Below are 25,820 nucleotides of genomic sequence, written 5' to 3'. Positions count from 1 at the left end.
CAGCCTCAGGGAGAGCGATACCGGGGATTCCGACAGAAAGAGCAAACGTAGCAGGCAGACTCTACGGTGATCTCTCCAGCATCTACTCACTGACTCACTCACCCACCCACCCACCCGTCCACTCATTCTCCCCCTTCCAGCCAGCCAGCCAGCATCCGTCCCTCATCCATCCATCCTTCTCCCATCCTCCCATCCTCCCACCCATCCATCCACCCGCTGATCCATCTGCCACCCACCCACCCATCTACTCATCTACTCATTCTCCTCTCCAAGCCGTCAATCCACCCATCATCCATTATCCATCCTGCCATCTACTCAGCAACACCTCCAGCCAGCCACCTCCCATGTTCCCCCGTCTTTGCAGGAGTAGGTTCTGCACCACATGGGGAGACGAAGGTTCACCCTGAGGCACGAGACTGTACCTTTCTGAACCTGTTTGCTCTCTACGTGCGATATCTACTACAGCGCTGCTGTTTAGAGACTGCTCTTTCAGGCCCCCAGGAGGCAGGTGGGGACATAGGCGATGGGAAGGGTGACACGGGCACTGTGGGACGAGCTGGATGCCAGCCTCCAGGAGACTGGGTCTTGCTGCCTCCGCGCCTCAGCCTTCTTCTCTCGGGCCACCAGCCCAGGCCACCCACTGGCCAGACCCAGCACCCTCACAGGCACAGCCTCCCCTCCGGGCCCAGCTAAAACTGTTGGCTTCTTCCTCTTCCGGTTACGCCCCTCTTCTCTTTTCCCTGTCCCCACTTCTCTTGAAATTCACAAAGACCCCAAGTTCCTTCCCCACTCGCATCAGCTCCCAGGAGAGTATTGGAGGTGCTCATTTATACTAGAACATGAAGGGCTACCATGGACATTTTTGCCTGGCTTCCTCACCTCATCCCAGCACTACTGCCCAGAGAGCGCTGTTCACAGAGGGGTCAGCCCCTTGGGTTAAAACCACAGGTACCAATGGAGGAGTCTGTGGCCCCAGCAGGCAGCTGAGGCACCTCAGGGAGGGAGCAAAGCTCCCAGGTCCCTGGCCTCCCAGCACAGACAAGCGCAGCCCCGACGGTGCATGGCAGGGGCGCGAGTCAGGCCTTCGTCTTGCTCCCCATGGGGTTCTCGGGACGAAGCCCCCACTGCAGCAAGACTGGAGCTCAGCAAGGATGCCCGGGCAGGCTCCTCTCTGGGGCTCCCCTCACCTCCCCGGGGGAGGGGCTGCTCCTTACCCCAGGAGGTATCGGCAGCTCAGTCCGGAGAGATCCCTTCCCTGGGCCTCTGCATTGGGCGGAGGCTGGCCCTGGAGGCGCCTTATATCTCGGCGAGAAGAGACGCTGTGTAGTGACACGAGACCGGAATTCAGATTTGCTCTGCGAATCGGGCGTGGAGCCCCAAAACCACAAAGGTCTGTGGTTTGTGGCTAATTCCAGGAATGGTCCTCAATCCCGGATGCTGTCACACGAGCTGGGGTTTATCAGCCCCCGGGCTGGGCACATCCTGGAGACCCCAGCGTGGGAAGCTGGAAACACCCCCAAGGTGTGTCTGGGGTCAAGCTCCATGGCGCCACTGCCCGTTCCATAGGTGTGGGCAGAGAAGAGGTGCCCAGCACTGGACTTGGCATCTGCTGACCCGGGTTCAAACCCTGTGCCACCTGGGACTCACTGTGTGACCTTGGGCAGCCGCCTGCCTTCTCTGAGCCTTCAATCTTAGCATATGCTCAGTGGAGGGGCTGCCTGCCTCCACGCTCGGAGGGGACAGGAAACTCCTCGGCCCTGAGGCCGGCGCGCAGGCAGGATTCTCTGACCTGCACAGTTGCAGCAAATGTTTTATTATGAAACTTGCATCCTTCAGAGGGGAAAGAGTGGCACCCCCATCCTCATCCCCCGCCCCAGCAGCCACCTCTGCCTGTGCCAGTGGCAGGGCTGCAGGCTTCCCGGGCTCCCCTCCGTCCAGCGCTGCATGGCTGGTTGCAGACATTGGTGCTTCCCCACTGAGCACCTCAACACCCAGGCCGGTGTGAGTCTTTTCTTCCCATGTCAAATCTACCCGGTGAAAGGCACAGCTCTGCGGTGTTCACTGGCCGAGTCGTGACCACCGCACATAGCCGCTCAGCCCACGCCCTACCCCAGGGCAGGCCATTTGCATCAGCCCAGAGCGCCCCCTCCCAGACCTGCTGGCACCAGCCCACACCTCCGGTCCTGGCTCTCAGGGCCTTCTGCCCGTTCTCGTCGGCCCCTGGCCACCCCACCTCTGGGCCTTTGCACACGCGGTCCCTTCCGTATCGAACGCTTTCTCCATGCGCCACCGGTCAAGACGCCTGCTGCTTCAGGAAGCGTCCCCTCCCCCCGACCACCCGGTTGTCCCTGGAGCCCATACTCCTGTGTCACTTTTTAAAAAGATTTATTTATGTATTTGAAAGTCAGAGTTACAGAGATCTTCCATCCGCTGGTTCACTCCCCCAGGTGGCCACAATGACCGGGCCAAAGCCAGGAGCCAGGAGATTTTTCTGGGTCTCCCTGGTGGGTGCAGGGGCCCAAGGACTTGGACCATCTTCCGCTGCTTTCCCAGGCCGTCAGCAGGGAGCTGGACCAGAAGTGGAGCAGCCGGGACTTGAACGGGGGTCTGTATGGGATGCCGGCGTTGTAGGCAGTGGCTTGACCCACTTTGCCACAATGCCAGGGCCCAAGTGTCACTTCTTCAGGAAAACCAGGTACAGATGCCAGTGGAGTGAACGACTGAGTGAGTGAATTAGTGAGTGAGCCTTAGTCTCCACTGGACTGGGAGCTGTCTGCAGCCTCCCCGCCTCTCCTTCCCCCAGGCGCGGTCCAGGTCCTGCCTCCACGCTCCATCGACGCCACCTCTTCCCACCCTGCCCATCGCCAAGTCCACCTGGGAACAAATGTGTCACCCCGAATTGCCCTGGGGGGTGCTTCCTCCCCGTGGGCTCTCAGACAGTTGCCCTGTGCCGAGCCTGGCTGACATCACCACGAGCTGCCCCTGCGCCCCTGGGCCCGGCTCCCTGGGGCTCCGGGTCCACTGCACAGACGCGTTAGGGAAGCAGTTGAGAGCATGGGCTCCGGAGCTGGCGCCAGGTCTGAATTGTGCAGCCTGTTCTGGCTGCTTCCTCGGTTGTGAGATGGTGATCTGGACCCCCGGGCCACAAAGCTCCGTGAGCAGCGCCTGGCACGCAGTAGGGCTCCTGACACGCAGTAGGTATCTGTTTAATAAGGCAGACAAGCGGGCAGGCAGCCGCATCCGCTGCTTCACTCCCCAGCTACCGGCAAGGCCAGGGCTGGGCCCAGGACAAGAGTCAGGAGCTCCAGCCAGATCTCGCACGTGCGTGGCAGGAACCCACTTCCTTGAGCCACCATGGCTGCCTCCCAGGGTCTGTGCTAACGGGAAGCAGGAGTGGGAGCCGGAGCCAGGCTCTGTGCCATACCAGTGGCCTCTTAACACCCGCCCCAGCGGTGACTTTTCTATCTCCACTCCTGGTCCCCGCTGGCTGCACGTGACGGCTGGTCTGGAAGGCCACGAGGGGAGGAGGGAGCAGCCCGGCCCCAGACGTGGGCTGCCCGCCACCTCCTGTGGGGGCTGGGGCCCTGCCCTTCCTGCCTGGACAATCCCTGCTCCTCCCAGCCTCGGCCTGGCTGCCTGGAGAGCGGGCATGGTTGCCCCTTGCCCTTCGGGGTTCCCAGGGTTACACAGGAAAATCTGGAATGTTCCTGGAGCCCCTCTCGGCAGCCTCCCTCTGAGCCCTCGGTGACAGCAGCCGCTGCGAGCGCCGACTCGCCCTCAGCCCTCGCCTCTGCACGCCCTCAGCCCTCACCTCTGCACATCCTCAGCCCTCGCCTCTGCACGCCCTCAGTTCTCGCCTCTGCACGTCCTCAGCCCTCGCCTCTGCACGCCCTCAGCCCTCGCCTCTGCATGCCCTCAGCCCTCGCCTCTGCACGCCCTCAGTTCTCACCTCTGCACGCCCTCAGTTCTCACCTCTGCACGCCCTCAGCCCTCGCCTCTGCACACCCTCAGCCCTCATCTCTGCACGCCCTCAGCCCTCACCTCTGCACGCCCTCAGTTCTCACCTCTGCACGCCCTCAGCCCTCACCTCTGCACGCCCTCAGTTCTCACCTCTGCACGTCCTCAGTTCTCACCTCTGCACGCCCTCAGCCCTCACCTCTGCACGCCCTCAGTTCTCACCTCTGCACGTCCTCAGTTCTCACCTCTGCACGCCCTCAGCCCTCACCTCTGCACGCCCTCAGTTCTCACCTCTGCACGCCCTCAGCCCTCACCTCTGCACGCCCTCAGTTCTCACCTCTGCACGCCCTCAGTTCTCACCTCTGCACGCCCTCAGCCCTCACCTCTGCACGCCCTCAGTTCTCACCTCTGCACGCCCTCAGCCCTCACCTCTGCACGCCCTCAGCCCTCACCTCTGCACGCCCTCAGTTCTCACCTCTGCACACCCTCAGCCCTCACCTCTGCACGCCCTCAGTTCTCACCTCTGCACGCCCTCAGTTCTCACCTCTGCACGCCCTCAGCCCTCACCTCTGCACGCCCTCAGCCCTCGCCTCTGCACGCCCTCAGCCCTCGCCTCTGCACACCCTCAGCCCTCACCTCTGCACGCCCTCAGTTCTCACCTCTGCACGCCCTCAGCCCTCACCTCTGCACGCCCTCAGCCCTCACCTCTGCACGCCCTCAGCCCTTGCCTCTGCACGCCCTCAGTTCTCGCCTCTGCACGCCCTCAGCCCTCGCCTCTGCACGTCCTCAGCCCTCACCTCTGCACGCCCTCAGCCCTCACCTCTGCACGCCCTCAGCCCTCACCTCTGCACATCCTCAGTTCTCACCGCTGCACGATGGGAGATGCACCATGACCCCCACGGGGCCGGCGCTGTTTGCTCGCTGGCTCCCAGGTCTCCCTACTTTAACACCTCTGGGGGAAGGGGTGGTGTTGCAATGCCGTGGGCTAAGCTGCCACTGGGACCCCTGCATCCCTTACTGCAGAGCCTGCGTGCAAGTCCTGGCTCGGCTTCTGATCCAGCTTCCTGCCAGTGTCCCTGAGAGGCAGCGGAAGATGGCCCAAGGGCCTGTGATGTGGGAGACTCAGATGGAATCCCAGGCGCCTGGCTTCAGCCTGGCCCAGCCCCAGCTGTGGTGGGCATTTGGAAAGTGAACCAACAGATGGACGATCTCTCTGTGTGTGTCTCTCCCTGTCTGCCACTCTGCTTTTCAAATAGCAAAAACACCAGCTTTGTGAGGGGAGAAGTTTGGCTCAGTGGTCAAGGCTCTGCTTGGGGCATCCGTATCCCATCTCCACGTGCCTGGCTTCAAGTCCCAGCTCTGCCCTGAGCCAGCTTCCTGCTCACACACACCTGGGAATCAGTGGGTGATGGTCAAGTGTGTGAGTCCCTGCCACCCTGTGGGAGACCTGGATGGAGCGCTGGGCTCCTGTGCCCAGCCTGGCCCAGACCTGGCTGTTGAGACATTTGGGAAGTTATCCAGCAGATAGAAGCGCGCTCTCTCTCTCTCTCTCTCTCTCTCTCTCTCTCTCTCTCTGTCTTTCTGTCATTCTGTCTCCTGTATCTGTGTTTCAAATAAAGATTTTGAAGATCTCGTGGTTGTCTATGGCCGGGGATGCTGTGTGTCAGTGCTTGTTAAGCAGATGTGTTACCTTTTAAAATCAGAATAAAATGCCGAGAGGCCGGGGCGGCCACGTGCTGTCAGCCGGAGAGGGCGGTGCCCGCGCAAAGGTGTTACTGTCAGCACCCACGGTCTGTCCTGAGGCCAAGCCAGGCCTCCACCCCGCCCCAATCCGGCCACCCTGAGGATTAGTGTGGCCCTGGCGCCAGAGAGATCAACTGGTCTTAGTGTCCCAAAGGCCCCTTTGTCTGGGACTGGGGGGCCGGGCAGGGCCTGCCGGGAAGGACATCCAGGTCCTTGGGAGGTGACAGAGCCTGAAGGTGGCCTCAAGGGCTGTAGAGGTCTGGAAACAGAGGCAGAACCCCCCGCCCTCCACTCAGCACCTGACCCCCACCATCTGTCAGCCCACCAGGGCCCCACGGGCCAGAGGTTCAGACCAGGCTCAGCCGGGGACTGGCTTCAAACCCTGACCTTGGCCGCTACCCGGCAGAGTGGCCTTGAGCGCACCCCTCAGCCTCTCTAGGCTTTGGTTCCCGCCGCTGTGGAACAGAAGGACAGCAGCTCCTAGGGAGTAGGGCGGCTTCAAGGACCGTCCACAGCCACCACCCACAGCCGCCACCCACAGCTACCATCCACAGCCGCCACCCACAGCCGCTACCCACAGCCGCCACCCACAGCCACTGCCCACAGCTGCCACCCACAGCCGCCACCCGCAGCCGCCACCCACAGCCGCCACCCACAGCCGCTACCCCCAGCCGCCGCCCACAGCCGCCACCCACAGCCGCCACCCACAGCCGCTACCCCCAGCCGCCGCCCACAGCCACCACCCACAGCCACCAGCCCACAGCTGCCACCCACAGCCGCCATCCACAGCCGCCACCCACAGCCTCTGCCCACAGCCACCACCCACAGCTACCACCCACAGCCGCCGCCCACAGCCGCCACCCACAGCCACCAGCCCACAGCTGCCACCCACAGCCGCCATCCACAGCCGCCACCCACAGCCTCTGCCCACAGCCACCACCCACAGCTACCACCCACAGCCTCTGCCCACAGCCACCACCCATAGCCGCCACCCACAGCTGCTGCCCACAGCCACCACCCACAGCCGATGCCCACAGCCACCACCCACAGCTGCTACCCACAGCCACCACACACAGCCTCTGCCCACAGCCACCACCCATAGCTGCCACCCACAGCTGCTGCCCACAGCTGCTACCCACAGCCGCCACCCACAGCCACCACCCACAGCCACTGCCCACAGCCACCACCCACAGCCACTGCCCACAGCCACCAGCCACAGCCACCACCCACAGCCGCTACCCACAGCCACCACCCACAGCCGCCGCCCACAGCCACTGCCCACAGCCGCTGCCCACAGCCGCCAGCCCACAGCCGCCACACATGTCTAGGGTTGGAGTCACGCCCGCTCCTTGGGCAGCGATTCAATTAAGGTCAGAGACTCTGGTTCAAGTCCCAGTTCTGCCACTCGGGAGCTATCCACTTCCATTTCTCTGAGCCTCAGTTTCCCCGTATGTAACACGGGATGACAGCAGCTGGCCATCATGGGCGCTGTGAGATTCTGGACACTGTGCGATCGTCAGCCTTGGGCAGTCTCTGCTGTGCAGTAAGTGCTCGTGCGCGTCAGCTGCCCCGCGCAGCCCCAGGACTCCCACCATGATGCAGGCACTGCCCCGACCTGGAGGAGTTCTCGGTCAAGGGCAAGAGTTAAGCCGAGGCGGCGGCCACTCTCCGGCCCTGCCCATGGCACAGGGAGGCGGGCGGCTGGGCTCAGGCACTCTTACAGCAGCACCACCAGACTCAGACAGGGCTGGGGCAGAGGCAATTCTGTTCCCCGCCCGTGCTCCCAGAGGAACCTTGAATGCTGAGCCTGGGCACTCGGGTGCTTTCCTGCCTGCATTGGGACGCAGGCACTGAAGTCAGTGGCAGAGATGGGCGTGAAGGGAGGAGGGCGGGAGGCCAGGGAGGGATCCTCGGGAGAGCCGAGGAGGGTGCCCTGGGGCCACAGCGGACAGGAGGGAAGGGAAGACGGCCTGGAGAGCAGGTGCACGGACCAGCACCAACAGGAGCTGCAGGCACCAGCTGCTGCCTAGGCCCGGTCTCCAGCCCGAGGCCGGCTGCAACCCTCCAGAGCCCACTGCTACCTGCTACCTCGCGCTCAGGTCACTGATGAGGAAACCACGGCTTGGAGAGGTTGGGTGGCTTGTCCAAGGCCACATGGCTGTCCAGACGCCGTGCAGAGGCCCGGCTGCATGTTACTGTTCATGTAACACAGCCACACACCCACGTCTGCGCTTCTCAGGACTGCCTGGTTTAACCCTCAGCCAGTTCAAGCCGCTCATTTAACTACGGTGGCGATGAGGAGTAAAGATGACCCCGGCATGTCACCCAGCACTGGACCTGGCAAGTAGTAGGTACCAACGTGGCGTGTGGACAGGAGAAAGGAAGGAGGGAGGGAGGGAGGGAGGACAGATGGGTGTATGGGTGTTGGGTGGAGGGATGGGTGGATGGGTGAATGGATGAATGATGAGTGGTTGGGTGGAGGGATGGTCACAGGGCCATTCCTATTGGAGGACAAACCTTCAGATGTGCTCCAACTCTCCTTTGCTCGGCCCCTGGCCCCAAGTCCTCTAATCCAGTTACCAAAGCTTTGCTGGCTGTCTCTCTTCACCAGGCCCACGCGCAGTGGCCACTTGGGGTTATGTCTCACCAAGGAGACCCAGCTGAAGCAGGAGAGAGGTGCCCAGGACCAAGATGCAGGACCCTCATTCTCTCACCCCAGCTCTGCGCTGGCACCTTGGCCAGCTGGGCTCAGCTCTGGCCTCAGTTTCCCCATATGCACTGAGAGCATCTGGCACGGCTTTGTCCTGAGCGTGTTCACGTGTGCTGTGCAGCTCACGGGGACCATCCTGGAGCAGAGCGAATCTCATTCATCCTCTCTTCCTGGAGCGCTAGCTCTTTGTCTCCCTGAAAAACTCCTATTCACCCTTCAAAATCCAGTTCAGAAGTCCCTTCTGAGAAGAATCCCAAAGTCAGTGACAGAGCACAGACCCAGTGAGACTGAGACAGTGAAAGACAGCGGAATTTAGAGAAGTGGAGAACGACCAGAGAGAGGGAGGGGAGCAGGGAAGAGGAGAGGGCCACGGGGGCTTGGGCCAGGGGAGGCTGTTCTGGCCAGCCAGTTAGCGTGGGCTCAGAGCCACAGTGAGTAGGTGTGGGGCTAGGGAGAGCCCGGGGACAGAGGCCCCTCCGCGGCTCTGAGTGAGGAACAAAGCAGCCGGAGGCTCTGAGGCCTGGGCGGAGTTTATTGAAGGCTCCAGATGCGGCTCTGATGCCCCAGGGCTCTGAGCAGCAGCCCGGCTGCCCCACCCAGCCTGGGGCAGAGCAGTAGGGCCCATGGGCGCTGGAGGGTCTGGGCACAGAGTGGGCACGGGCACACAGGCTGGAGACTGCGAGGGGAAACCGAGGCAGGGCAGGCAGGTGGGCAGGACCCTGGGAGTGGCCAGCAGGGAGAGGGGCGGCCACCTCCCAGCCTTAGGACACCACAGTGAGCACAACAGCATTCTGTAAGGACAAAGGCTCCCGGTCAGGCCCTGAGGGCTCGGCCCCACGTCCCCGCCACCCCTGCAGCCCTGAGCCCGCCGCCATCACCCCTGCCGCCACCCTGGCTCAGCGCCAGGCCTGGACCACAGCAGGCACTCTTTCATTAAATGACGGATAAATGATGAAGACAGGGCGGCCGGCGTGGGCCAGGGCTGCCTGGAGGAGAGACCGGCGTCCATGCGCACGTTTGCTGAGAACCCACTGGCTGGCCCTGGGCCCAAAACACAGCCTGCTGCAGCCTTGCTCCCACCTGAGATATGGGCGCAGGGCTCACTACTCTGCCCCAGCCCGTGCTGTCCCGGGACTCAGAGCTGTGCTGCTCTGTCAGGACTGCGAGGCCAGGCTGGTCACCGCGGGGAAAGCGGTCGCCACCTGCAGAGGCACAGGATGGGGCAGCGCCGGGGTTCGTTTCCCGAGCACCAGGGCCCTGTTGGGGGTGAATCCCAGGCTCCGCTCTGCAGGCCAGTCGGGTCCGCGCTCAGCAGGGACATGACTGACAGAGCAGGCCAGCGGGGTCCGTGCTCAGCAGGGATGTGACTGATAGAGCCAGCCCACGGGCCACGTGTCTGCCACTTGCAAGTGAAGTCCCATGTGATTGAGCAATCCAGCAGAGGGCGCAGGGCCGGCTGGGAGCAGCCCCTCCCCAGAGACGAGCAAAGGCTCCTGGGGGGAAGCTCACCTCGATGATCTCCAGGACCGACGTGGCAAAGTTCACGTTGAGAATCTTCGGCAGGGGAATTCCCACATCCAGGCCCACTGCAAAGAGCAGATGGGTGGAAGCAAAGATTTGGAGGGGGGGGTGTATCTGGGACCCCGGGGATCCTTCCCCTCTTAGGCGCTCAGCTTCTGGTAGGCAGACTCCTATATGTCCTCCTATACCCAGACACCAGTGCCCCACTTCCGGATGGTGCTAGATCTCCCTAGAGCATCCAGCAGGCCCTTGCACTCCCTGGGCCATCAGTATTGGGTCCCCATTTGTGCACCTGCTGCCCACGGCACTGTGGGAGCGTAAGGCAGGACCCAGGACAGATCAGCTCTTGGGGCCTGGAGCCTGGCCCGATGCAGGTGCAGGTGGTGTTCCCTGGGAGGACACATCAGTGCATCCTACAAATGGTAGGCGCCCCTCTCTGTCCTCAGGGTCCCCCCAGAACAACAGGAAGGGGCAACTGATCTATCACAAGCCTAGACCTCCCCGTGCCCAAGAAGACAGCAGGGGCCGCCGTACCGTTGAGCTTCGGCACATATGCCACGCGGACCACGGTGCTCAGCCACTCTTCCAGACGTGATGCCTGGGACAGAGCACAAGAGGGGCGTGGCTTCACAAAGGGCAGCCCCTGGGGGGATCCAGAGGCCCGGCTGCACAGCCTCCCCCATGCCTGAAGACCCGTGGAGTACACTATCTCTGAAGGGGACTCTAGGGTGTGGGCCAGCCCCACCTGCAGCCCCATGAGCTTGGAAGACACACCCCCTCCTAGGAGAGCCTGTGGGGCTTGCAGGGGGGTAGGGGCTGAGACAGTAGCCATTTCAGAAGAACCACAGAGGTCTGTCCTGAGATGACTGTCAGTGTAGGGACCCTTAGAATGTTCTAGAGCCTGAGACCATCGCGATCCCAGAACCTCAGGACACAGAGACATGCACACACACAAACACACAGGCACACATGGAGAGACACACACAGATACACACGTGCACACACACACAGACACATGCACACATACCTACACACACAGGCACACAGACACAGACACGCACGCACACATGCAACACGTACCTATGCACACACACGCACACGCCTGCCCTGCTATTGGCTGGCTTGTTGGAGCTGCACCCAGACCCAGGTCAGCTCAGCCTCTGCAATGACTCACCCCACCCGGAGACCCTCCCCACCCTACCCTATGCCCTCCCCACCCCACAGCCGCTCGCCGCGGAACGTACGTCAAAAGTCTGGGCGGAGGAGACCAGCTTGACCCTGAGCCTGCGGAGGGAGGAGAGTGTTGAGGGGCCTGGCCCCCACCACCACCAACCTCCAGTCCCCACACCCCGTCCCACCCTAGCCTGCCCTCGCCGTAGCTCACCGGGGTCAGGAAGTGGGCTCACAGGCTCAGCCCTGCCTCGGGCAGCCATGGCCGAGAGGCCACTTTCCTATCTGTATCGCGGGTCTGGAGGGAGCTGACCTCCCTCTGGGACACCAAGACCAGCACCTGTGATGCCGCAGCCTGTGGCCTGCGCCGCCTCCCAGCCGCGGGCCCCGGAGAAGCGGCTGAGCTGCCCTGAGCAGAGCCCTCTCCCAGCCCGAGCACGGGGCACAGATGCCCGCACACAGCAGGCGCTCACCGCAGTCAGCACCCAGGCTGACCCAGATGCAGGCTCGGGGCCAGAGCCAAGGGAGGCACGGGGGCCCAGGCAGCCAGAAGGCACAGCAGTGGGCAGCAGCGGAACCACCAGGGACCAGCAGGGGGCACTGCAGTGGAGGCCAGTGAGCACTGGGCGCCCACAACCCAGGTCGGGCAGGTGCCAGCGACCCCTGGGAGAGCCCCTGCAGCCTGGGCAGGGGGAGCAGGGGTGAGCACTGGGCCTGGACGTGGAGCCGTGCAAACTCTAGAGTGCTGTGCCTGTTCTCGTGCACGGGAGGGTGGTGGCAGGGTTTGAGCAGAAAAGGGGGCAGAGGGAGAAGCCCCCTCTGGAGGCTGCCTCTTGGAGCCTCAGCTGCTTCATCTGTAAAGTGGGCTAACACCAAGCCCTCTGCCGCCTTGTCCTGAAGGCAAACCTGGCGCTTAGCCGATGCTCAGGGAACAGAGGCGTCGCGCCGGCGTCCCTAACTCTTACTCCTGAGGACAGCAGCAAGGCCCTGTTCCCCGGCCCCCACATTACCGCTCCAGGGACAGGGAGATGTGCAGCTTGGTGGCCGACGGAGCCAGCTGGGCGTTCAGGGTCATGACCTGCGTGGAAAAGCCCGCAGAGGTCACCCCGGGAATCAGAAGCCCGAGGCCAGGCTGCCTTGGCCAGCAGGTGGGTCCCTGCCTGCCACTCTGGCTGGCCTCTGCCCCAGCGCCGCCGTGGCGAGTGGTACTGGAGAACCAGAGTGAAGACTGGGAGAGGCCTCCTCCTGCCAGCAGGGGGCGAGCAAGGCTTCCCGAGAAGGTGATGCCCCAGCGGGGGAGGGACTCTGCGCAGACAAAGCCAGGGAGCTGGGAGGGGTGGCCGGAGGATCCAAGGCTTACAGAGCAAGGACGAGAGAGGCAAGGCCTGGAATGCCGGGCTCAGGTGCCTGGCCACAGGGAAACAGAGCAGAGTGAGCCGGGGAGGGACCTGCCTCGGCCCCCATGTGCCTGGGGCAACTTGTGCAGCGGGGGTGGACGTGGGCAGGCTGGGGGGGCGGAGCACAGGGAGCTGGGGGTGTCTGAGACGTGTCTGAGCAGAGAGGCCAGACAGACGGGGAGCAGTTTCTGAGGTCCCAGCCAGGCAGGGTGCACGGCTGTGGGCCGGGCCATTCATGCTCCGAGGGGCAGGTGGCGGTGTGGCCAGGTGCCCCAGGAGTGGGCGCTTGGTGGGCTTCCCGAGCTGGGCTGCCCCCGGGCCTCCCCACCCTCCCACATCAGGAGGAGACCCCCCGACGGCCCCTCCCACCCTCGGCCACTCACCACGTTCAGCTCAAAGAGGGCTTCAGGGGCCCCTGGACGGACAGAGGCCAGCACGTGGATGTTGGCTGGGATGGTGACCGTGGCCTTCTTGTTCTGGAGCGTGACTGTGGGCAGCTCCTTCACCCGAAGTGACAGCAGGAGGTGCTGGCCTAAGGGCAATGTCCCCAGGGCCTGAACAAAGGTGGGGGCAGGGCAGGGGGCAAGAGGGCAGCTTAGCGTCTCTGCTGTTAGAATCAACCAGTCAGTCAACAAACACTCCCCGAGCATCTACCGGGCACCAGACATGGTGCAGGGCACTGAGGTTCTCACCTGACCTAGACAGTACTGGCCATGGCCCTACGCGGCAACACTCAGGTGGGCAGACACCAATCCATGGGACCCCCAGCTCAGACCGCAGCCCCCACTCCCTGCCGCCCACTGCCCAGCCTCCTCTCTGCTCTCCAGACTCACTGGCCACTGGCTGCTGCCCCCACCTGCCGGGCAGGCTCCCACCTTGGGGCCTTTGCACTTCCTTCTGCCTGAAAACACCTTCCCCAAGTAACCACACAGTAGCCTCCCGCACCTCCTGCAGCCCTCCCTCAACGTCACCTCCTCATCGAGGCCTGGCCAATACCTACTGCGTGCACGACCCTGGCGCTCGGAGTCCGCCTCTGCCGCCCACCGGCCCCAGCACTCGGAGTCCGCCTCTGCCGCCCACCGGCCCCGTTGCTCGGAGTCCGCCCCCGCCGCCCACCGGCCCCGGCACTCGGAGTCCGCCCCCGCCGCCCACCGGCGCCCAGCTCTGACCCCGTTTCCAGTCTGCTTGTCTATGCGGTGCCGTCACCCCCCCCAGAACAGCAGCCCCTGAGCATGGGGGCCTTTGTCTGCTGTTCCCCTCCCGGGGGCCACCAACTGTCCTTCTCCCGACACCACGGAAGGCACCAAATCACAGGAGCTTCACACGGAATGGCGACCCTGAGGACACAGGACCCCCGCGTGCTGGGACGCGGGGACCGGCTCCTCGAGCTCAGACACCCAGGCTCAGGATCACCAGGAGGGGGAATCCCAGGTTCCACCCTCAAGGGACCATGGACTCCCAAGCCATGGAGCCAGGTGTGGAGGGTGAGGCCCACAGGCCCAGGGCGGAGGCCCCGTCTCCAGCACTGCGGCCACAGGGCCCGCTGTGGCCCCGCTCTCCACTGCTGCCTCCAGGAGGCTCTTCTGAGTGTCCAACCCCCATCTTGTCCCTCTGCCCTGTGGTCCAGGGACTCTGAGAAGCAGAGGCCCCAGGCTTGCTCTCCAAGGGGGCTCTGGGTCTCTCCGGCTTCAGGTTTGCCCCCGGTACCCCCAGGTTCACCTGCCTCCAGGCCTCTTCCCAGCCTCCATCAGAACCTGCCGTTACAGATGGACCTCACAGTAGTCATTTCAACTTTAGTATGAATTCAGATGCTCACGCTGGAACGCAGCGGGCCCAGCCCCAGCTGGAGGGTGGGGAAAGCTGAGGCTGGGTCCTGAAGTCGTGTCCTGTGCCCACCAGCCAAATCCCTGGCTCTTTCCCGCTTGGCTCCCCTCTCCAAAGCCAATGCCCTAAATCTTCCCTCTGCAGTGAGAGAAGACTGCGATGGAGCCAAATAAGGCAAAGGAGGAGCCTGGTGACCCGGAAGAAGGCCCTGCCCTCGGTGACCAGAAGAAGGCCCTGTCCCCTGCCTGCTGGAGGAGCAGTGGCCGTGGGACAAATGCCCAGTTGACTTCTGGGGCAGTCAAACCCCAGTCCTTTCCTTTCTAAGCAAAATCTGCTACGAGGAAAGGATAAAGTGTTAACCACTCACACTTGAGTGTGAATTTGGCCTCAACCTTGACTCGGTTTCCTGGAGGGCTTTACTGAGCCAGGTTCTGGAGTGCATTCAGGCTTGCAGGAGAGGGCAAAGCCAGGGGAGGGACACTCACCTCAGGGAGAAGAGCCGCCAGGTCTGAGGTTGTCAGAGGGACGCGGCTGGGAACCTGGACCACCAAATGGGAGCGGAGACCAGTGAGCGCAGGGGCAGGGCAGGATCCCCCAGCACGCTCGAAGCAGCTCTGTCTGCTCCTCCAGCGACACACACACACACGATGACACACACACACGGCAATACACACACACACACAACAGACATGACAACAGACTGTCAACACACAGTGACACACATGATGACACACATGGCAACACATACACACGACACACCCAGCGACACACATGGTCACACACATGGCAACACACAACACACAGCGACACACACGGCAACACACATACACACAACAGACATGACAACACACACAACAGTCAACACACAGTGACACACATGATGACACACATGATGACACACATGGCAGCACATGCACGCAACGACACACGCGACGCACATGGTCACACATGGCAACACAGTGACACACACATGGTGACACACATACACACGGCAACACACACGACACACGTGGCGACACACACATGGCAACACACACATACACACAATAGGCATGACAACACACAGTGACACACACAACACACACGGTGACACACATACACACGATGACACATGCATGATCACACACATACACATGACACATACATGGTCACACACAGTGACACACACAGCAATACACAGCAACACACACATACACATGACAACACAGACATGATGACACACTCACAGCAGCACACACATAGTGACATACAGCGACACACACATGGTCACACACACACGGCGACACACCGCCGCTGGTCCCATTGGCGGCAGTCATGAAGCACACACTGCGGCCTGCACATCCCAGGGCTTGGCCGACTTTGCCCGCCTTCCGCCTTCCAGCAGCTCGCAGAGGTAGGTGGTGCCCCCACCGCCTCGGAGGCGGCCGCTCGGTCAGCGGGGGCACCAGGACTTGGAGCCAAGGCTCCTTACAGACCCCTTCCCCTCTCCGCCAGGGCTCACCCACTGAGGACCCAGAGTGTACCCCAGCGGTGGTGCAGATCGGCCAGTCGGGGAGTCACGTGCAAGCATGTGGCTAGCAGGCGGCAACGTGGGGCCTGTTCTCCCTGCCACGGGGGCCACGAGTGGACGCCAGCCCCAGCGCCCGACACCCCTGCACTGCACTCTGGCCGTCTGCAAGCAGACCTGTTCACACCGCACAAGCACCCGCCCGTCACACACCGCGGGCAGCCAGCAGCACGCCGTGGCCGCCGAGGTCACCTTCTCGCCCAGTGCTCATGCCCACACCCCGAGCCCCCTGGCTTTGCACTCAGAGCCCCTGCAGGCTGTGACTGCCCCTCCCCCGGCCGGGAGCCACCTGCCTCTCCTCTCAAGGCCCCGTCACTCTCCCAGAGCCTTCAGAGGGTCTCTGGACCCCGCGGGTAGGGAGTGAGCGACCCACCCTGGCTCCCTGGGCCTGGGCTGCAGGGGCAGGAGTCCAGGTGGCTCGGAGCTCAGTGACTCCGGAGAGAGCCGACACCAAGAACCTACCTGTGGCCACAGCTTCTGGGGGCACGAGAGGGGTCGGGGTGGAAGTGGGGAGGCCCCAGAGACTTGGGAACAAACGTGCGAGCGGCCCTTGGTATGGTCCACCCCAGTCGCCTGTTCTGACTCAAATCTGCTCCACAGACAGCGGCGGACATGTTAGCTAGCCACACTTTAGTATAAAGTTGATCTTAGACCCAGACGGCTTCATTTCATTAGCCGGTTCTGACCAGTGCAAGGTGAATTCCGTCCTGTTCCAGCATAACCCCATGGAGGGCCACCAAGGACCAGCAACACCTGGTCCACGCTGCCACCCTGCCCAGCTCTGGCCTAGGAGGGGACGAGGGCTCAGCGCCAGCCCGGCTCCCCGACGGCACACTCACCAGCTCAGGGGTGATGTCTATGTCGAGGGCGCCCTGGCTCTGCAGGAGCCCGAACACGGTGCTGAAGAGGTACAGAGGCACCGTCACCTGGGACGTGTGGTCGTCCTTGGGCGGCACCTTGACCGGGAGGCGAGGCTTGGGGAAGTCGATGATGTCACCAGCTACACTCTTCACGATGGACTGCAGGGGCAGGAGAGGGCGCGGTGGTCTCCGGCACTCACCCACGGTGGGCTGGCTCCAGGGACCCCGCACCCCCACCCCGAGCCGCAGCAGGGCTTCGCGGCACTCACGTTGACGTCCAGCTCGATGTACTGGTTAGAGATGAGGGGCAGCGTGGCCAGGGTGAACTCCACAGACCCTAGAGCCCCGAGGGGCACCAGGCCTGCGTGCGGAAGGGAGGGGCAGAGAGGCCCCATGAGCCCCTCCTCCCACTGCCAGAGCACCTGTGAGTTCCCAGCAGCCTGCCAAGGATGCGCTTGGACGCTGCTGTGGTTTCCATTTCACAGAGGGGAAACTGAGGCTTGGACACAGGCCTCAGAGCCACAGGGTGGTGGGGCCAGACCTCAGGCCTTCCAGGGCTGCTGCCCCGAGGCCACAGAGGGAGGATTCCTGCCCCGAGCTCACTGGCACACATGCTCTCTCTCCTGGAGAGGCCTTTGGAGAACACCACCCCTCCTCGGGTGCAGGGTGGGTTCCACCCGGCTGCCGGCCCCGGCTGCCCGCTGAAGACCCCAGAAGAAGGATGCCCGCAGGTGCTCCCGGCCCGCAGCCCCCCGAGAATCCGACTCATGGCTCTGCGCCCTGCCCGAGCCCTCAGCTGCCCCCGCCTCCCCCGCGAGCTGCGGGCTCAGTGTGAGCAGGAAGCTGACGGCCCCAGAATTCTGCCCTTCCCCCCTAGCCGCCGAGGGTCCCCAGGGAGGGGTGGGAGAAGCACGGAGAGTAGGGGTCGGCCCCCACTTACCCAGCACACTGCCCAGGAGCTGGTTCACCACGTCCAGCACACTGTCCACCACGGGGCACAGCTGTGGCGGGAGGAGACAGGTGTCACAGCAGAGAGAGAGTGAGGCCACGCTCAGGGCCCGGGTCTGTGACTTGGGAGGTGGAGCCAGGGACAGGCGGGGGGAATGAGCGAGGGGGTGCAGAGGAGGGGCTGGCGCTCGATGTATGGGGGGCCGGGTGGGTCCCAAGCCCACTCCCCTTGTACAGGAGCCCCAATGGAGAACCCCAAAGGTTGCTGGGGACCAGGGGAGACCCACTTCAGAGGCAGGCCAGGGCATGGGGACAAAGCCTTCCCAAGGCTGCAGGTGGGCACAGGAGGCCTAGAATGAAGACCCTGCAGGGGGGCGCCTCGCCTCCTCCACCCAGCGCCAGGCCTGGAGCTAGGGTGCCCACTCCACACCCCACCACTAAAACCCTGAGCTGTGAGAGCAGACAGCAAGTGGTTCGACTTCCAGAATGCCAGGCCTGGGAATGACACAAGCCGAGTCCCATGGCCCAAGGGAGCAGGAACTTCAGTGGTCATCCTGTCTGGCCCCTTCAGCCCACAGCTGGGCCCAGAGAAGAAAGGCCACCTGCCCAAGGTCAAGGCGGTTTGCAGGAGCCAGAGAGGGCTGCTGCTGCATTTGAACTGGGGACCCCGGACTCCAGGGCTTCTGGGGTTTGGCGAGTCACAGAGATGGGGGGAGGAGACCAAAGGCGCTGTGAAGTCCCCTGCTTCCCGCTGGCACCAGCTCTGTGCGACCGGCAGGAGGGAGGCACTAGGCACTCGGGACTGCTGACAGCACCAGAGAAGCCTGAAATTAAATGTTTGGCAAAACCCCCGATCTCTGAACATCGGCAATAAACTCATCTTAGAAACCTCTTTGTATCGCACAAAACCCAGCTGCTGGCCGAGAGCCCCCAAGGGACCAGGATTTGGATGCTCCCAGGCGGCCGCGGGGGCACCCCTCCGCCGCTGGGCTTCTTTCCACACTGGCTTCTTCGAGCCCAGGACGGCCTTGCCAGCCCCAGGGCCCCCTTCCCCCACCATCCGGGCAGCGGCCAGGCAGCCAGCTCTCGGGGTCAGCAGGCCTGTGGGCACCAGCAAGCCCCTGCCCTCCTTTGGGAAACGGGGCTCGGGCCAGACCAGCTTCCTGGAGTGTGGTTTGCTCCCCCTGGTGGAAGCAGGCTGCCCAGGGCAGGCAGACAGCGCGTCTGGGGCAGGTGAATCACGGGTGTGTTGTGCCTGTGACGTGGGAACGTCCACGTGGGAACTTAGGGCCACGGCTGCCGAGCATGGCACTTAGCTAAAAGTCCCCGCGGGAGGGCTGGGCGGGGCATGGGGTGGGGGACGCACCTGCCTGTCCCTAGACTCACAGGCAGCCAGGATGGGATTACCTGGGCTGGGAAGGGAAGTGCAGCCTAATCCCACCTGGCACCTGGCTGTACCCCAAACCGGGCAGGGCACAGCCGGGGGCGGGGGGAGCAGCATGCCTGGCCCAGGGCCCCACACTCACCAGTCCTGGCAGCACCTTGAAGAGCGTCTGCTCCACAACCCCAAAGAGCGGTGCGGGCAGCAGCCTGGGCGGAGGAAGGCAGTGAGGGCGTGGCTGCCGGGGGCCCGGGGCACCCAGATCGGGAGGCGCTGGGGCTCCGGATTCTCCTGCCTCCTCTCTCGGGGCTTTGGAGAGCTGGGTTTAAATTCTTTCTCTACCCCACCAGGGGACCCAGGGCTGGCTTTACTTTCCCTGTCTGTGCGGTGCCTGACGTGGGGCGTGTGCGTGTCAGGACACAATCTGTGCTTGATCCATGTCTGTTTGCTGTCAGGTGGCGTTTGGGACCAGAACGGTGCCTGGCTCAGAGTGGGGGGTCAGTAAGTAGTTGTTGAATGAAAATGAACAAATGGATGAACGTGGGGGCCCGAGGATGAGGGCTGTGTGTCGATGGGCTCAGGCCTGTTTGCAGGGAGAGTGGTGGCACCCACAGAGCCACCGCCTCAGGACACCAGCACACTCCCCACTGGCCATGCCTGTCCCGTGTCCACTCCCTCCTAAGCCCCTGGCAACCCAGAGGAGCAGGAGAGAGCCCAGAGCCCCTGTTAAGGTTGTTCTGTCCTGGCTCACCCTCATCCTGGGAGCCATCACTGCTCAGAGCCAGCCACAGAGCTGGCTGAGGCTGGGATGCAGGGACCCATGGGGGCAGACACAGGTGCAGGTCGGGGGAGCAAGGACAAGGAGCTAAGAGAACCCGTGACCTGGTCAGAGACAGCCCCGGCCAGCTGCTTCAGTCCGGTGACGGCTCCGCACAGGTGTAGGGAGGCTGAGGGGCCAGGGGCAGAAGAGGGACCGCCCCCACCACGCCCCCCCGCCGGCTGCCGCCGGGAGAGCAGACCGCGGGATCCCGCACGCACACAGCGCTGAGCCTCACCCCGAGAGCAGGCTGATGTGGCCCAAGAGCGTGCTGCACCGCTTCAGCACCAGCGTGGGCGTCCCGCGTGGGCTCATACCCAGCGCCACCCGCGAGGACACGTTCACCTCGGCCGCCAGCTGCAGGAGGCCCCCCAGGGGGCTGCGAGACCCGGCGCTGGGGGCGTGGCCAGGCGGCCAGGCCCCGCCCGCCACGCCCGCCCTCAGGAGGCGGGAGTCAGGTTCTGGTGGGAATGGCCTGGGCCCTGTGTCCCTTTCTCACACCCTGCCTCCCTGGGCCCTCCTCCCATCCCCTCCAGCGCGCTCCAGCCAGTGGGGTAGGAGCCCCAGCGAGAAGGAGGTCCCTGGAGAGGTCCCAGGGGTGGGATCCAGTGGGAAACAAAAAAGGTGGGGAGTCCCCTGGGGAGGGGGGAGGGGATAGCGAGCAGAGGGGTAGGGATCCCCTGCGGGGTGGTGGAGCGGCTTCAGGGTGTGGCGGGGGCACTCACCCGGATCCATGCAGGCCCACCTTGGTGTGCAGGTTCAGCTGCACCCCAAACCCCGGCAGCAGCTTCAGCAACACCTTGGGCAGCGTGAGTTCCTCCACCTTCAGCCTGGGGTGGGAGTGCAGGAAAGGCGCTCTGCCCAGACACCCTGCCAGGGGGGCCCAGGGAGCTCTCCCAGGTGCAGCCCCCGCCCACAGAACCAGCTGTGAGCCCTCGGGCCCCAGGGGTCTCATCTGTGCCGTGGGGCCACCTCCTAGGGGCATTGGCAGAGGGAGATAAGGGGGGCAGTCTGCAGTTTCTCCCCACCCCTCAGCCTCAGTCCTGGCTTCTGAGCCCCGCCTGCCCCCTTGGGCTCACACACGTGCAACCCCAGTGGGCGCTGCGTGTCTCCTCACCGTGCTCCGTGTGTCCTTGCAGGTCGTTAGCTTCTCTGTCCTCTGGTCTTTGCCTGGGCAGTTCCCTCTGTCGGGGACTCCCTTCCCCTGGGTCTCTGCCCTTCATCTCCCTGCAGCTAGCTGACTCCGCCTGGCACCCCCTCCTCCAGGAAGTCTTCTCTCCCGGTCCTAAGGCTGCCTGAGCCGCCTCCATCAGGGCCCTGGGCTCCTGGATGTTAAGCCTACTTCCTGCTACTTCCTGGGGGCTCTTTGTAGCAAGGACAAGGTCAGGTTCATGTGTGAGTGCCCAGGCTCAGCCCCAGGAGATTCCACTGTGGGAAGGCTACTGGATATACTACTAATAGCATTTATTGAGCACTTACTGTGTGCCCAGCTCTGTTCCGCCTGCCGCAGATCACTGTCCGGGCAACAACCCCAGGAGTGGCTGCTAATCCTCCTGGTGAGGCCAGGCAGAGCCGGACAGTTCACATCCCAGCTCTGCCACTGACTCTGGTGCCTGGGCAAGGCACGCGGCTGCTCCAGGCCTCCCCTTCCACACCTGCCTCCGAGTGACCCTTGGTGAGCTTGGAGCAACAGCTGCCCCTACCAGTCCTTTCCAGAGCTCTATGCCAGTGGGGGAGGGGCCACCGTGCCGCTCAGTGGTTCTTTCAGCCAGTGCATTTAAAGGGGTCCAAGGCCCTCCAGGGCCTGCAGCAGGTGGGCAGCTGTACGCCCCTCTGCCGGACTCACCCAGAGAGCTCTTCCACAACTCCGAAAACCCCTCCGTAGCTCAGAAGGCCGCCTCCTCCGAGCAGCCCGCCCGAGCCCAGGAGGCCCTGGTTCACGGACGTGACGGTCCCCAGCACGTTCTGCAGAATGGGCCCCCCGACCAGCGAGTTCTGGATGGCTGCAGAGAGGGTGGGGGCAGGAAGGCGCTAGAAACCCGCACCCCCACCCAGGACCTGGCTGCTGCTGCTTCCCCCGAGCCTGAGGAGCTGGCTTCTGACAGAGTTGACCCAGCGGTCACACTCCGGGGGGCGCTGGCTCCTGCTCGCCGCCTCGCACATGGGGTACTCAGTGTCTGTAGAATGGACGCGTGAATCCCAAGACGATCCCTTTACACCCTACCCGGTGTCTCCCTGAGCTGCTCGCTGCCCCCCACGGCCTCAGCCGGGACCAGCCAGCCCACCTCTCGCAGTGATGGGATGGCCTGCGGGGGCCTGTGGGCAAACCTTGGCCTCCGGAACACGCCCGGCGCCCCAGAGCCCCGGAGAAGCCTCTCCGGGCAGGGACGCTCACCGCTGTCTCATCTGTCTCTCAGAGCAGATCTGCTCAGCGTACCGGTGGGGTCCCCAGCACACTACCTGCCCCGGGCTCACCTTTGCCAAGCTCATCCTTGTCGATCCGAGCGAGTGTGCCCACTGTCTCAAGCAGTCCCCAGCACGGAGTCACCAGGCCCCAGAGCAGGAGCAGGGACCCTATACCCACCATGGTCGGCCGCACACCTGTGAGGGGTAGGAGCAGGAACTCAGACACCCTGCATGCCCAAGGCTCGCCCCTCCCCGTTCCCCATCACCCACGCAGGCCCCTCCCACCCAACCAGTACAGCCCAAGTCCAGGGTCACTCCCAGGAAAACCCCCACCACGCGGGGGCCAGCCAGCGGTGGCTAGCAGGTGCACTGCACAGTGCAGCTTCCCAGGCACTGTCCAAGCCTCTCCTGCTTCAAATCCCATCTCACACATGGGAAAATTGAGGCCCAGAAAACGGAGGGACTTGACCGAGGCCGCAGAGCTAGTCAGCGGCAGGGCCAGACTCCAAGCCCGAGGCCATGTGACGTGCAGGTTCCAGTCTTCTGCAGCCTGGGTGAGCCTGGCCCGCCGTCTGGAGGGACCTCAGGATGGTGGCCGCGGTCTTGCCCTGTTTGCTGGCTGGCTTGTGAGGCTCTCAGAAGGTGTGGCTTCATCCCGTGTTATAGAAATGGGCAGGCGGTGGGAGGTGAGCCTGGCTGATTTAGCAGTTTCACCGAGTGGCAGTTTTCTTTAGGGAGACCACCTCTGCTGGAACCCTGCGGCGCCCCCCACTGCCTGTGGGAGGACACCCAAGCTCCCCATGAAGTCCTTGCCGGCCGGCCTCTCCAGCCTTCTCACCTGAAACATGCCACGTCCCAACCCACCACAGGGCCTTTGCACAGGTGGTGGCTCTTCTCCGGTTGGCATCCTGACTGATTGTCATTCGGGTTCTGAACAGCTGTGACCCCCTGGGAGAGGCCCCTTCCCCTCCCCATCTGCAGGGGCTCGGCCTTCACCAGCCATCATACCCTGTGTGTATCTCAAGGCACTCATCACAACTTGCATCCAGGCCCTGTGTCCCTGTGTGTTTGTGCCTTGCTGGCCACCTCGGGAGGCTCTCCCAGGGCGGGGCCCGGGCCTAGGGTCTCCACACCACTGTGTGCAGGGGTTGGAAAACCAGCAGGGCTTCCCTCAGCAACCTTGGCCCTGGGCGGAGAAGGTGCCATCCTCATTGCACAAAGGAGCTGCCAGCAACCCGGCTGCCTTGCACTTGTCTCCCAGGCCTCACCCCAGAGCAGTTCCCTGCCCCCTCCAGGGTCTCTCCCAGAGAAGAGCACCCCTTGAACCCTGCCCCAGGCCCCCAGCCCTGCCATGGCCTTGCCCACCGAGCCCAGCTTCTCCACTCCTAGTGGGAGTTCTGTGCCCGGTGTTCAGATGGGACAGGGAGGGTCCCAGGGTCCACAGCCAGCCGGCCGGGGCTCAGCACGGGGTGGGGGCCGTCTCCCGCTGCCTTACCGCTGGCTTCTGCTGCTCCACAAGGGGCCGGTGGGGGCTCCGGCCTCCCGCTGCCTCCTCCACCCGCCCCAGCCCCGTGGCGGCCCTTATATGCCCACAGCAGCTCCAGGGACACAAAGGGGGCCCAGCGGCCAGAAAGCCGTCAGGGTGTCATGTCAGAGGCAAATTGCGGTTTTCCCAGAGGGCCTGGGCTAAGCCTTCCTTCTGCAGGGAGAGTGAGGGGCTGGGGTCAGTGCCAGGGGCAGGAGTGAGTGCCCCTCCCGGGGGGCTGGAGGCGGGCACAGGGCTCTGCCATCTCCCCGGCCCCTTGGCTGCCCTCCAGCTCCGCCCCTGCCCCCATCAGGGCCCCGGGAGCCGGGGGTGGGAGGGATGAGGCTGCTGGGTCTTCTGATCACCTGTGTTCCCCCCACCCCCAGGGCCTGGGGAGAGGAACTCCGGGTGAGTGGGGGAGGGACCTGACTCTGCCCCCCCACACCTCTTGAGGTCCTGTTTGCCCTCCATCCCAGGGGGGAAATTCATTCATTCATCCATTCGTTCATTCACACACTCACTATTCTACAGCTGGCATTTGTGGGGCACCTGCTATTTTTAGAAGCTGTTTTCTAGATGTTCTTCTACAAGCAGAAGAGACAGACCCTGTCCTGGAGGAGCCGATCGCCATTTAAGTTTTCCTGGAAGCCATGTTTACACAAAGGTAAACAGAATCAGATGGGATTAATTGTAACGAGATCATTGCTGGGCCCTGACAGAGCCACACTATTATTCTGAGCTAAAATCAACCTAAAATGTTTCCCACACCTTGCTGCTTTTATTTTCTTTATTTTTTTAATTAATTAATTTATTTGACAGGCAGAAATACAGGGAGAAAAGGGGAGAGAGAGAGAGAGAGAGATCTTCCATTTGCTGGTTCACTCCCCAAACAGCTGAAATGCCAAGAGCTGGGCAAAACCAAAGCCAGGAGCTTCTTCCCGGTCTCCCATATGGGTGCAGGGGCCCAAACACTTGGGCCATCCTCTGCTGCTTTCCCAGGCTCATTAGCAGGGAGCTGGATCTGAAGTGGAGCAGCTGAGATTCGAACTGGCGCCCGTAAGGGATGGTGAGGCTGCAGGCAGAGGTCTAACCTTCTACACCACAGCAGTGGCCCCATGCTGTGTTTCTTCTTTCCGAAAGCCACTGGCGGTGCGCCAGATGTGGCCCGGCCGCATCTCGTGAGGCTGCTGGCCGCGGCAGTGGGCGGCACAGCTCTGGAGTGAGCAAACCCAGGAAGCAGCAGGTCACGCTGGTGACAACAACAACCCCAGGGAGGGGCTGTGGAGCACGAGAAGGGGTGCGTGGTCAGTGCTGGGCTGGGGAGAAGAGGGCGCAGTCCCAGGGCCGCTGGGGGACGTCCTAAGTCCGTATGGGGGCGGGGCCAGGGATGCCCCTGGGGGACCTGGGGCTGAGGACAGATTCAGGACTTGGGCTTTTCTTGGCAGTTTTCTAGAGGCCGGTCCCCAAGAAGCACAGCCTCGGGGCCCCAGACCCCGGGATTTCCTCTCTGAGTCTGTGACCCCAGGCTGTCACCACATGTCTGGGGCTGTGTCTCCTGCCCTGGCCCTGAGCCCTCTCCTGGTGGTGTAACTTGGGGAATTCTCACAGAATGAGCACTCCGAGAGTCCCCCGGTGTCCCCTCCAAGCCACTGTCCTGCCCTCCAGCACGCTCACCGAGCAGCAGGTGCTCCCCTGACGCTCCCCTGTCCCGGTGTGGACCGCACAGCATCAAGACCCCTGGGCGAGACCCCGCCTTCTGACTGTGACAGCACTGGGCCTGGGTCCCCTGCTCTGCACGCTGGAGACGGGGACAGAAAGTCCTAGGTGGCTGGGAGTGTGCTGTGTGAGCCCCCCCCCCCGGGGGGGTGGGGGAAAGGGCGTCCCTGGCACACCAAGAGCCCGCCCCTGGCGCCCCTAGATTAGCCAGGCGTCTGTCCCTGCCAGGCCAGCCTCAAGGGTGCCATTGTCCGCAAGGCGGGGAGGTGACAGCTGAT

The 25,820-nt window shown here is 63.3% G+C and overlaps 1 protein-coding gene across 1 annotated transcript; it reads right to left on the bottom strand.

Moving 5' to 3' along the window:
- Positions 1–9,171: 9,171 nt before the first annotated feature.
- Positions 9,172–22,488, bottom strand: BPIFB3 (BPI fold containing family B member 3). The gene is made up of 15 exons (XM_062202336.1): positions 22,371–22,488; positions 21,742–21,898; positions 20,621–20,725; positions 20,134–20,274; positions 19,224–19,287; positions 17,690–17,750; positions 17,019–17,110; positions 16,729–16,908; positions 14,808–14,861; positions 12,882–13,052; positions 12,112–12,179; positions 11,176–11,215; positions 10,466–10,529; positions 9,920–9,996; positions 9,172–9,201 (listed from the first exon to the last, which is right to left on the bottom strand). The coding sequence occupies exons 1-15, from the start codon at positions 22,480–22,482 to the stop codon at positions 9,172–9,174; spliced, it is 1,416 nt and encodes a 471-aa protein (XP_062058320.1). The 5' UTR covers positions 22,483–22,488.
- Positions 22,489–25,820: the final 3,332 nt, after the last annotated feature.

This window comes from Lepus europaeus, chromosome 10, assembly GCF_033115175.1.
Source record: "Lepus europaeus isolate LE1 chromosome 10, mLepTim1.pri, whole genome shotgun sequence".
NCBI classification, from domain to species: Eukaryota; Metazoa; Chordata; class Mammalia; order Lagomorpha; family Leporidae; genus Lepus; species Lepus europaeus.
This window is presented reverse-complemented; position numbering and strand designations above follow the sequence as displayed.